General features: G+C 45.2%; 1 protein-coding gene across 2 annotated transcripts in view; it reads left to right on the forward strand.

The window, feature by feature from the left end:
* RAB3GAP1 (RAB3 GTPase activating protein catalytic subunit 1) overlaps positions 1 to 13,228 on the forward strand; it is a gene marked incomplete at its 3' end in the record, with an annotated part of 256,526 nt that overhangs the window by 134,358 nt on the left and 108,940 nt on the right. For both annotated transcript variants that reach the window (XM_082261360.1, XM_082261361.1), the window contains exon 15: positions 11,548 to 11,720. In XM_082261360.1, the coding sequence (XP_082117486.1) occupies positions 11,548 to 11,720 (173 nt within the window). The remainder of the gene's footprint in view (positions 1 to 11,547; positions 11,721 to 13,228) is intronic.

Here is a 13,228-nt window from a genome sequence, read left to right on the forward strand (position 1 = left end):
AAAATGGGATTTTTGACTTAATGTAAAATCCATTTCTCTAAAGTTCATTGACGGACACAGCACCCCACCCCTCTGTGGAGTTGTATTTTCTCTGACACTGCTTGTAACAAAACTGAGTGCTTATAGCAGAGAAAGGGAGTATACCTCCTTGGACTGCCCATAGGCGTAGCAAGACTTTTTTTCTGCCTTGTGTCCTACTCTTGTAGAGGGCAGCAGTATAACCCAATGGTTAAGAAGATCAGGAGCTGTGTCCGTCAATGAACATCAGAGAAATGGATTTTACTGTAAATCAAAAATCCCATTTTCCTCCAGCTTTCCTTCTGCAGCAGGTGACCTTGCTATCCTGGCAAATGTTCAGTACCCGAAAAACTTGAAACATGTCTATCCAGCACAGTGTAGCAGTGTCTTCTCACAAGATTCTGAAAACTCTTTCCCTAGGATCTTGCTGGAAGAAGAGACGTCACTTTTGTTTTGGTGCCATGGCCAAAAACTGGGGCTAAGTTAAGCATATTTAAAGTGGTGGTAAGCCCTTACATACACCCAGTGAAGTGACTGGCGATACACAGAGACTAGACAAATCCTCCTAAAGAGTTGTACCTGTTTATCTGCTGTCTTCTCATCTCTACAGCCTTTCAAAGTCCAGAATTTATACAGCTTGTTTGAGTTTCCAGAAATCAGGGGGGGGGAGAGCTAATTGGAGGGAAGTAACACCCCCCCTTTTTCACACAGTACACAGGAAAGCTGAGGCTGTCAATCACAGGCTGTGTTTGGAAGATTCCTCCCGTCACCTTTTTTGTCTTGGTGGCAGGAAAAATTGTCAGAAGTGACTCATGTTAGGCAGCAGACAGACATGGCATTTAGTGCTCTGGATTGAGACAAGTACACACTAAAGAGGGATATGCTATGTTCATATTTCACATCTGAGGTTTAAAGCCACTTTAATGTTTTTCACTACACCTCACAGTTGTTTTTTTTTTTTTATTATTGATAGGGGAGAGGGTCTTAATAAATTAAAGACTGTGTTCTTTTACTGGATGGTCTGCTTAAAGTGCTTTGCATTACAAATATCTCAACAAACTACACTTCTGTGTAGGATCAGTTAGTCAGAAAAATGGGAGAATAAGTTCAAGGGTCTGAATGCATTTGCAAGGTACTGTATACATTAATATTATGATGTATGAAAGGACTATGAACTTGTGCTTTTATAAAGGTCGCTGAACTCTTCGGTGAATCCTGACTCCCTTATAATTTACAGCTGAAGGCACATTATGCTGTGTATTATTTATGATAGTAAGTTTATGCTATATAAAAAATATGTGAAAGAGATACTGATTGCATCCACATTTATTTTAAAGTTTGTATAGTTGTCAAAACAAGAAAGCAAAATATATTCAAACAGTAAAAATAATAGGGATATTAATTAAAGCAGAACTTCACCCTAAAGGGAAGTTCCACTTTATGTTGTTCTCTCCTTTCCTCTACCACATGGGGCACATTAAAATTGTTTTGGAGGAGTGGATACCTAGTTTTTTTTTACATAGCCTAAGGGGTGATCTGAGTAGAATCCTCCCCCCCCTCCTCTTTGCCTGCAGCTTTCCTAGATCTGTCATAGGTCCCAGAAGGCTGCGGGACCATTCAGAAAGAGCAGTGCGGCTTGCACGTTTGCAGTGTGAAGCTGCAAGGAGTTACAGCCGGCTTCCAACAGTAAACATACCAGCTCCCGGGACCCGAAGACCGGTGAAGAACCCGCCTGGATCCCTAGACACATACGTTTTCTTTTTTTTTTTAATTTAGCTGCCAAAATATTTGTAGCTGCTAAATTTAAATTTCTCAATCGTTCATTGACAGACACAGCTCCATATTCTTCTACAGGAGTAGAACACTAGGCAGGAAAGGTCTTTACCATGCCTATGGGGCAATCCCTCGGGGTATACACCCACTCACTCTGCTATAGGCATTCAGTTTTTTTTCTGCCTAGTCAGGAGTAAGGACCTAGTTCCCTAATGGGACTTCGATCCTAGCATGTTTTTCTTTTACGTAAAAAAGGGAACCTTGTGTATTTTTTTAGCTAGTAATGTTCCTGAGAGAACTACAATCAACAGCCGGACTGGGCCTCCCAGTCTGGCCAGCGAGCGAATACAGGTCGCAGCTCCATGCTAGGCCTCGCCACAACATGGCTCCATTGGATGGGGGCTGGCCCGCGAGTGGAACACCTCGCCGGAATGCACACGACCTAGTTTGGCTTGAGTCGCAGCGTATCCCTTGGCCGTCAGCACCCCCCACCTGTCTGTCTGGAGTGGCACCCACATGAATATCGTTGGTATGGTGAGTACTGTCCCCACAGTATGCGGGCCCCTCCCTGGGATGGTCGGACCCTCGGGTTATCCACCATCCACCATGTCCCCCCCTTGCATGTGGGGTCCCTAGGGAACATCCCCCATCGACCATCCAAGGCTCCCCCCACAGGCCATCCTCCCACTATTTCATAGGTGGTTCCTACCTTAGTCAGGTACGGTGTATGGGCTGTAGCAGGCGATGGGGGGGCGCCAATGTCTCTGAGTGTGCGATCTGCTGGGGGGGGGTTATCCTGGTGGGGGTCCCTGCCAGGGCCCCCCTATGCCTGATGATCGGCGGATCCCTCAGGGGATCCTGTAGACCGCATGACGTGTCGTAGACGCCGCCATTTTCACGTAGATCAGCAGTATTAGGCTTGGCAGCCATCTTTTAGTAGTTTCCCATTGAAATTTGTAGCCTCCCCATTGACATGCATTGGGTGGCCATTTACTCATAGTCCGAGACTGATGTACAGCAGTGAGTGGCAAGGCTTAAACTCTAGTGCTGACCCAGTTACTTCCTCTACCTCTGAAGATTGTTTTTCTGCACATTTCAGACCAGCTCTGCTTTTCCTGATATCGGGTGGTGGTAAGTCGATTGGGGTCCCTGTAGGTCGCTCTCCCACTCTGCTATATTGCAGTTTAGTGTGCTGGGACCTGTAGTACTGCTGGTGCAGTGGTGTTGGGCAGTTTTCTGCAGTATTCTTAAAGTGACACTGCACTGTCCCCGGGATAACATGCAGTCCCAGGAGCAAGTCTCACCTACTTATCCCCTCTTGGTGTTGCAGGGACCTCCGGGTCGCAACCCTTGTCTGCCTTGATGGCCGTATTGGAAACCCTGGTGTCAAAAGTTGATTTGGTCCTAAAAAAGAGGACTAGTAAAGAGCGCCCACTGCCCTCACCTGCCTCATTTGTATCCTCAGATTCTGAGGTTGATATGGCCGCCACGGACGCGGGTTTCCCTGAGGGATCTGTGGCATCGCACTCTGATGGAGAGGATGAAATATCCTCATCTGCAGCCAGGCGGGAAAACGCGCTGGTGGAGGCACTTATAGCGTCAGCGCGGGAAACTCTAAAAATGGCGGATGATTCTACAGCGTCAGGGATGCAGGTGTCCTTTGGCGCACGCAAATCCCAGAAATCGGGCAAGGTTTTCCCTTGTCCGGAACTTTTTGACAAAATTGTCACTGAACAGTGGTGGTGCCTCAAATACATGTTAGTGGTGCTGAAGCGCTTTAAGAGGCGCTACCCCTTTGCAGACGCTGTTGTCAATAAATTGACCGTTCCACCGAAGGTTGACCATCCGGTCTCCACACTGAACAAATCTACTGTGGTCCCGGTGGAGGAGTCTCCGGTCTTTAAAGACCCTGTTGATAGAAGGATTGAGACTGTCCCACCACTTACATGTGATAGTGGGTTCAATACTTAGACAATCTTTGCTATCACTCTGGTGTCCCAGACAATAACGGAATGGGCAAAGTTACTAAAAAGTGATTTGGAAGCAGAACAGCTTCCCCCTGGCCTTGCAGAGCTAACGGACCAAAAGGTCCAAGCCTTACTATTTATATGTGATGCTTCTTTAGATAAACAAAAAGAAAGCAGCGCCAGTCTTAGGTGAGTAAAGCCGGTATGGTAGGGGAATGGGATCATCCATCTTCTCCTGGATACCGTTGTGGAAAGGAGGGGTGCTGGTGGTGCGTGGATGCTGTTGTCTGGCAGCCTGTCTGATGGTGCTGTGGTGGTGGAGGACTCTCAGTGGGGCTCCACTTCCTACTTCCGGTCAGCCCGACATCACTTCTGGTGAGGCGGAGTGAAAGATGGGGGTTGATAGCTTTCGGAGCATCCGTGCTCCCTGACCGCCCAATGAAGAAGCACGGATGCTCTGAAAGCTAGCACCGCCCATCTTTCCCTCCGCCTCACCGGAAGTGATGTCGGGCTGACAGGAAGTAGGAAGTGGAGCCCCTCTGAGAGTCTTCCACCACAGCACCATCAGACAGGCTGCCAGACAACAGCCTCCACGCACCACCAGCACCCCACACCCCTCCTTTCCACAACGGTATGCAGGAGAAGAAGATGGATGATCCAATTCCCCTTACCGTACCGGCCTTTACTTACCTAAGACTGGCGCTACTTTCTTTCTGTTTATTCTCCTCAGAGCCTCTCCTTGCTCCAGCTGGCAGCCGCTTTTCGTGGCCCCCCTCCCCCCTTCCACCTCATCCTTTTATATATTTTTCTACCCATTTTTACTTTCTATATTTTTACCTTTTTCCCTCATGGTGTGCCGCCCACCAACATCAGAGAGCGCTATGTAATCATTGACTTTATGCGTCTTTAGATGCGCACCCCCCCCCCCCCCCCTGCGGCTAGAATTTCCACGGTAGAGGTGACCATTAGCTGCATGGAGTGGCTAAAAAGCTGGTCTGCGGACTAGGCTTCTAAAAAGGCTCTGTCAGATCTCCCCTTTACAGGGGACCGCCTATTTGGTTCTTCATTGGATGAACTTATCAAAGGACTTACAGGTGGGAAGAGTACTCTTCTTTCTCAATCTGCTAAGGGCAAGTCTCCGCGTCACAGACGGGGCCCTCATTTTTCAGCACACAGGCAGCCCTTTCGTGCCTCCGGCACACAGGAGAAAGGATCTAAACCATTTAGATCATCTGGGGGTTCTAAGAAGACGTGGTCGGGTAAGCAGAGAGCAGGCCTCTCCAGATTTGCAAACAAGTCTTCTTCTGCATGAAGGGGTGCCCTCACCCGTAACTGGGGTGAGGTGATGTCTTTGTTTCTATCTGGAACCATGGACCTCCTTGATTCAGGACAAATGGGTCCACGAACTGATCCGATCGGGTTACAAGATCAAATTCAGGTCTTGACCGTTGGACAGGTTCTTTCCATCCAATCTACGCCTATCTCCAGATCGGCTAAGGGATCCACGATAGGTGGTACAAGATCTGCTGTCACGAGGGATGATTGTGCCGGTTCCCTCTTGGAAAAGCTTTCAGGGGTTATTTTCAAACATGTTCCCTGGAAAGAAAGCAAAATACTGGACCTTAAGGCTTTAAACCGCTTTCTTGCGGGTACAGAAGTTTCAAATGGAGTCCATTCGCACGGTAGTGGCGTCCCTACACCAAGGAGACTTTTGGGCCTCCATCGATATCAAGGACGCATATCCACACATCCCTATTTACGCTGGACACCAGCGTTTTCTTCGCTTCGCTGTAGAAGAGGAGCAGTATCAGTTTGTGGTGTTACCCTTTGGTCTCGCCTCCGCTCCCAGGGACTTCACCAAAGTGTTGGCTCAAGTATTGGCATTACTGCGACAACAGAGGTTTGCGGTACTGGGGTACATGGACGATCTCCTCTTAAGAGCAGACTTACATTCAGTCCTGTTGGGCGACTTGTCAATCGCCTGCAAGCCTGTCCGGTTTGGATTCAATCAGACAATGCCATGGCAGTGGCTTACGTCCATCATCAAAGGGTCACCAAGAATGTCCTTGCGGCCCAGGAGGTGGCCAAGATCCTAAACTGAGCAGAAAACTTTGTTTCAGCCCTCTCCGCCGTGCATATCCCCAGAGTGGAAAATTGGCAGGCAGATTACTTGAGTCATCAGGCATTGGATCAGGTGCTGTGTGTCCGGTGGGGGACAACCTCTCGGCTCAACAAGAAGGTACAGAGGTTTTTGGCCAGGTCTCGGGATTCTCTGGCCGACGACACAGACGCACTGGTGGTTCCTTGGGGTCAGTATCGACTGATCTATGTGTTTTCCCCACTAAGATTTCTGCAAAGGCTTCTGCGCAGAATAGAGGTGGAAGGGATTCCAGTGATTCTGGTGGCTCCAGACTGGCCTCACCGGTCTTGGTACGCCGATCTGGTAAGGTTGGTCGCCGATGTTCCCTGGAGACTTCCTCTCAGGGAAGATCTGCTGTCTCAAGGGCCGATCTTCCCTCCTGCTTTACAGTCGCTGGCTTGAACGGTGGGGCTGTTGAAAGCCAGGTGCTGAAGGATAGGGGTCTTTCTGACTCAGTGATTCCTACACTGTTGAAGGCTAGGAAATCTACCTCTAGGAAGATTGATCATGCTACATGGAAAATGTATATCGCATAGGGGGAATCAATTAAGGTTAATTTTCAGTGGCTAGGATATTGGCCTTCTTCCAGAGAGGGGTTGAGCAGTGGTTTGCCTTGGGTACCATTAAGGGCCAGGTGTCAGCCTTGGCGGTGTTTTTTCAACGTCCTTTAGCTACACATTCTTTGATTTGCACCTTTATCCAAGGAGTTCGCCATATGGCTCCTCCGATACGTTACCTCCGTGGGATCTTAACTTGGTACTGTCAGTCCTTCAGAAACCTCCCTTTAAAAACATTAGGGAGATACCTCTGCTTACACTGTCACAGAAGGTAGCCTTTTTGTTGGCGCCGAATGTTTGAAATGGCGGCGCTGTCCGACTGTCCACCCTATCTGGTGGTCCACAGAGATAAAGTGGTACTTCGACCAAATCAGAATTTTCTTTCTAAGGTGGTCTCTGATTTCCATTTGAATGAAGACAATTGTGCTGCCTTCACTTTGTCCTAAGCCCAAGCATCCTAAAGAAATTGCTTTGCATTCTTTGGATGTGGTTCGGGCAATTAGGGTTTACCTGGAGGCTTCTGAGTCTTTCAGGAAATCAGACTCTCTTTTTGTCCTTACAGAAGGACCTCTGAAGGGATTGGTTTCGTCTGCTGTGACCATATCCAGATGGATCAGGCAGACGGTGGTACAGGTTGGTTCCACCTTTCCCTGTGAAGACCCATTCTACTAGGGCTTTTCGGCCTCAGGCGTTAGTAATACAAGTTTGCAAGGCGGCAACCTAGTTGTCTGTGCACACGTTCACAAAATTCTACAGTAGATGTGTTGGCATCCTTTGGCCTCAAGGTTTTTGCAGGCTGCTGTTTAAGAGAGAATTTAGTTTCTCTGAGGGTGTATGTTGTTTCTAGGTGAGCTACAGTTGTTCCTGGTTGAGCTCCATGATACCTGGTTGGCTAAGCTTAGCCTTTGGGAATTACATTTCTTTATGCATTGTTTTCCCACTCCTCGTGTTAATACTGCTTTGGGATGTCCCAATGGTTAAGAAGAATATGGAGCTGCGTCTGTCAGTGAACGATAGAGAAAACTGGATTTTTGACTTCCCTTAAAATCCTTTTCTCTGAAGTTCATTGACAGACACAGCACCCGCCCCTCTATATATGATTTGGGTTGGGGTTTTTTTTCTTCTTGCTCTGCTTGCAAAAAAACTGAATGCCTATAGCAGAGTGAGTGGGTGTATACCCGCAGGGACAGCCCCATAGGCGTGGTAAATACTTTTCCTGCCTAGTGTCCTACTCCTGTAGGGAGCAGCATAACCCAATGGTTAAGAAGAATATGGCGCTGCATCTGTCAATGAACTTCGGAGAAAAGGATTTTACGGTAAGTCAAAAATCCATTTTTTTCTCTTTCGTTCACTGACCGATACAGCTTCATATGTTCTTTGACAGATGGGTTTTGCTGCTCTTCCTAGGAGTAGGGACACTAGGCAGAAAAGTGTTAACAAAGTTTTACTACACCTAAGGGGCAGTCCCAGGTGGTATACTCCCTTACCTAAAGTGGTTCTAAAGGTTTTCAGGTTTTTTACCTTCATGCATTATATACATGAAGGTAAAAAAACCTGTGTGCAGCAGGCCTCCTCCAAATACTTACCTGTGCCCCATCACGATCTAGCGATGTGCACGAGAGCCACGGCTCTCCGGGGACTCTCTCTCCTTATTGGCAATCACAGTCAGTAAGCCATTGAGCAGAAAGGGTGGACGGGGCAGAGCCATGGCTCTTTGTCTGAATTGGCATGACATGCAGAGCAGTGGCTCGGGAGCGAACCTGCCTGGGTGCCCCCACAGCAAGCTGTTTGCTCTGGGGACACTTGGCAAGAGGGAGGGCCAGGAGTGTAGGTGGGGGACATGAGAAGAGGTGGATTGGGGCTGCTTTGTGCAAAACCATTACACAGAGCAGGTAAATATAATATGTTTGTTATTTAAAAAAACAAAACAAAACTTTTACCTACTTGCCGACTGCCCCATAGCAGATTAACTGCTACAGGACGGCTGTGCTGTACAGAATCACATATATATATATACATATTCTGCCCGTCTGGGCTTTGGGCGCAAGTGCAAGCCGCCGTCGGCTCACTCACACTGTGATTTTACACAGCGGTAGCTGATCAGCTGGTTCCGCAGACCCGATATCCGCTGACACCCGCTGATCATTCGGTACACTGACAGAATGCCAGTTTGCCTTTGTAAACCAGGCAGATTGTCATTCTGTCAGTACAAAAGACATGGATCCTGGGTTTCTGTAAAGAAGAAACACACCAATCCATGCCTTCCCCTAGTAAAAGCACCTCTCCCACTACTCTGAATCACCAGCTAGGCTAGTTAACCCTTTAATCGCCCCTGATGTTAACCTCTTCCCTGCCAGTGTCATTGGTACAGAGACATTGCATATTTTTAGCACTGATCACTGTAATAATGTCACTGTTCCCCAAAAAAGTGTCAGAAGTGTCTGGTGTCCGATTTGTCCACTGTAATATTGCAATCCCGCTGTACATCGCTGAATGCTGCTATAACTAGTAAAAAATAAATATATAAAAATATCCCATGGTTTGTAGATGCTATAACTTTTGCGCAAACCAATCTTTATACGCTTATTGGGATTTTTTTTTTACCAAAGATATGTAGCAGAATACATATTGGCCTAAATTGATGAAGACATTTTAATTTCTTACATTTTTTTTTTGGATATGTTTTATAGCAGAACGTAAGAAAATTATATATATATATTTTTTTTAGTGCAAAAACGCTATAAGGTGATGAAATAGCGCCAGAAAGCTCTATTGGGGGGGGGGGGGTAGGACATACATTTTATTTGGTTACAGCGTCACACTGCGCAATTGTCAGTTAGAGTAACGCAGTGCTGTATTACAAAAAATGGCCTTGTCAGGAAGAGGGGTAAACCTTTCCGAAGTGGTTAATATCACTTTTTTTGAACAAGCTGAAGTTAGAAGCTGATTGGTTACTATGCACAGTTGCACCAGATTCTGTGTGCACCAGTTTTAATAAATCACCCCCTATGTAGCTTGTTCATCTGGACCTCAATTTGCAATATCTGTTTCCACGTTAAACTGTAGGAATGTCTGACTGTGTTTCGTTGTTATTGATAAAAGGGCCGAATTAAGGTGGGCAGCAATCAATTAAGCTGTTTGCATTACATCATATAGCTATTATTTATAGGAGAGCGGGTAAAGAGATTAGCCACCCACCTATAGTTGTCAGAAGTATGTCATCTACCTCCTGTTGTTATTATTCTGCCGTTGACCCTGAAGAATTGACGACCTTGGCTTTTTTTAGATTTCATTTTCACCTTTTGCTAGAAGAATTCTCTTTTCTTTTCTAATGTCTGTGACGCAAATTATGGTTTCTGATCTGGTTTTATAACCATTATATTTTGTTCCATTATATAGGGTGGTGGCAAGTCGTGCAACCAGCAAAGGGTTTTCTTTTATTTTAATCTGCGATTTAGAGCACTATTTGTCCAGCTTATGTATAATTCTGGCACACAGCTGAGGAGGAGCAGAGGACCTGAGATATATGAGAGTATATTAGCTAAAATAGGCAATCGTACATCAAGCAGGAGAGAAGAAGTTGTTGTTTATTAGTTGAATTTTAGGAAAAGATTACCTTAAGGGCTTGTTCACACTAGAGGTTGAGGGGCGGTAAAACCCTGTTCAAGAAATGGCTGTCAGTTCATCAGGATTGATCAATTTTGTTTATGTTTAATTCATTTTTCATTTTCGAAGCAAACTCTCCCCATCCATCCATGTCTCCATGCTTTATTTGTTGAGAAAACACCCCTAGCATTTCTGGCCGTGGCCATCTTGAGTAAGGGCAAATGTGTTTACTTCCTCGAACCCATCTTCCCTTAGCCCAGGCATGCCTGTAGGAGGGTGTGCTTACTCCTCCCCTCCTCCTCTCCTCCCCTCCTCCTCTCCTCCCCTCCTCCTCTCCTCCTCTCCTCCCCTCCTCCTCTCCTCCTCCTCTCCTCTCCTCCTCCTCTCCACCCCTCCTCCCCTCCTGAAGTCTCCTGGCATGTATGACATCATTGGCCTAGGCAATAAATCAGTAAGTAACTGAAGAAATGTAAAAAAAAAAAAAGTTTAAAACAGTTAAATATAATATGCTTATGCTTTTCTATCTATTGATTAATGCTAGCAGCATAAGGATTAAAAATAGTCAATGTCGATTGAGAGAGTGAAGTTCCACTTTAACGTCCAAGGAGTTTATTCATGCAACAAAACAAAATCTATACTGTAAACTTGTTCATTTAAAACTTTAATAATTTATTAACAGTTGTGTGTAGATGATGTTCCCAGAACACCAATGTATACAGCCTAGTCCAGTTATCAGTCACTCTTCTGGGTGTTGGCTCAAATTGCTTGAAGATGTCTACATGTTTAATCGTAAAGACTTCATCAGGGATTTCCAATAATGGGAATGCATTGTCATTACCTGTGGTGGTAAAGAGCCATGTTACATGGCAGAGAAACATAGAAAATAATGAGCTCTTAGTGTCTTTTGAGATGTACGGTTGTGTGTGTTTGTGCCATTTATCTAAATTTTTAGATGTTGACACATACAGACACGCACACTCGTAAGAGGGAGATGTATAGGAACATGCAATTACACAAGTTGTTTGCAAATTATGCAAATGTAGTATGCAAATTAGAGCAATTAGAAGCTCATGGCCTCTTCTCTATTGCAGCGTGTGATTATTGTAATTACAGGTTATCAATAAAGTTTAGTTTTAGCATCAATGCTGTATTGGTATTCAGCTAGTTTCGTCAAAAGAAAAGTTTAATCCTGACTTAAGAGTTTTTATTCCCATTTCTTTCTTTGCAGAAAAACTCCTGATCGTTCAGAATAAAATAATTTTTCGGTACAATAAGCAGATCCATATTCATAAGGGGGCTCTCTGTATCTTTAAATGAGATGTTGGATTTTTTTTTCTGTTTTCGGGAGCGCGGTTCAGGAATTTTGCATATTTTCAGCCATCTGTCCTTGGCGATCAGACGGACTCATTTGTGATGCAACAATGCTCAAATTATTGTAAAGTACTTGAATTATGTATGTTGGATGTGATTGTTTCTCTGTTCACAGAACCTGTACAGCCAGCTTAAATCGGCACCGGCGGACAGCCTAACCTACAAACTGGCTCTGTGCCTGTGCATGGTCAACTTCTACCATGGAGGGGTGCGAGGTGTGGCACATTTATGGCAGGAGTTCGTACTGGAGATGCGCTTTCGGTGGGAGAACAATCATATGATTTCAGGGTGGGTACCCCTAACTCTCTGTTACAATGTGTGGAAAGTCTGCTTTTTTTAAAGAACACATTTTTTTTTTAAAGTTTTTAAACAAATGCAGACATGTTGACCACAGAGTCAACGAGAAATACAAGAAAGAGAGGGTACTTTAGCACATAAAAATAAGTTGGCAATGCAATTTGTGTACAGCACTGAAACACAAGCATCTAATGAATTGGAGAGACCCCGTTGTATTGTGATTTACATCTTAGGGAAACCTAGTTATGATTAATGTCATCGCAATCGCTCAAAACTAAATACAATTTACCAATGGTACGAAAGCCTATGCAAGCAAGGAGCCAGTGTCTTGGACAGAGAAATTTGAGGAAAACAAAAAAAAAAGAGATGGAAGAAGTGAGTAAGGAAGGGAGGACACTGGACAGGAAGATCACCAGAGCTACCAGCAGCTTAGCCAAAGTTCTGCAAGCTGTTAAAGGAAGGATAGAATAAATTTAATAAATAAAATTTACCAATACCAAATCTATCTGAGCAAGGAGCCAGTGTCTTGGACAGAGAATTGTGAGGAGAACAAAGAAAAGAGATGGAAAAAGTAAGGAAAGGAGGACTCCGGACTGGAAGATCACCAGGGCTGCCAGCGGTATAGCCAAGCTATTATTGGAAAGGGAGCACTTTGGTTAAGGTAGAATAGTCAATCCAAGAATGGAAGTGTCAAACATTTTGCATACCTTTCGTGGAGGTTAGTAGTCAGTACCTCCAACCTCATGTTAGAATTAAGTTCCTTCACCCATTCTCTAATGGTGGGAATTGTAGTCCTCTTCCAGTGTCTAGGAATGGGTGTACGCCCAGCGGACAGGAGAAATTGAAGGATACCTTTTTTAGTCTTTGCAGTTGATCCAGGTATTATGGAAAGAAGTGCAGCTTCTGGTGTTTCTGACCAGGTTCATCCAGTACCCTTTGAATAGACTTCCAAAAAGGCTGAATGCGAGAATCGGCCCATCATAAATGTAACAAAGTACCCTCCAATTCTCCAAACCTCAAACACTGGTCAGGAATTGATGGGATAATCTTGTGTAATGAGGCTGGACTTCTATACCTAGTATATATACATCTAGTTAGGAGTTTAAAGTTCCTTTCCCGGGTTTGGCTAGCTATACTTGTTTTAAAAGTCAAAGAAAAGGATTTGTCCCAGTACCTCCTCGCGGATGGGATGTCCCAATTCCTTCTCCCAGTCTTGTGTATAAAAGTGGCATTTTGGAAAAGCATGGGACAGAAGAATAATATACATCTATTCATGGGCTACTATACATGGGCAAACCGAGTCATGCATACACAGAGCTCCAAAGGGAATTAGATCAATATGGAGTTGCCCAGTCTCAGGGAGCTTAGAATAGAAATAGAAATCTCTTTTGTTCATCGACGGAAACAGCGTTCCATAAATCGTAACTACTGGGTTATAGTGCCTCCTCCAGGATTAGGACTAGGCAGAACAAAAAACACCTGCCTACGCCCATGGATCG

The sequence above is a fragment of the Pelophylax lessonae genome, assembly GCF_965119305.1.
Source record: "Pelophylax lessonae genome assembly, chromosome: 6".
Classification (NCBI taxonomy): Eukaryota; Metazoa; Chordata; class Amphibia; order Anura; family Ranidae; genus Pelophylax; species Pelophylax lessonae.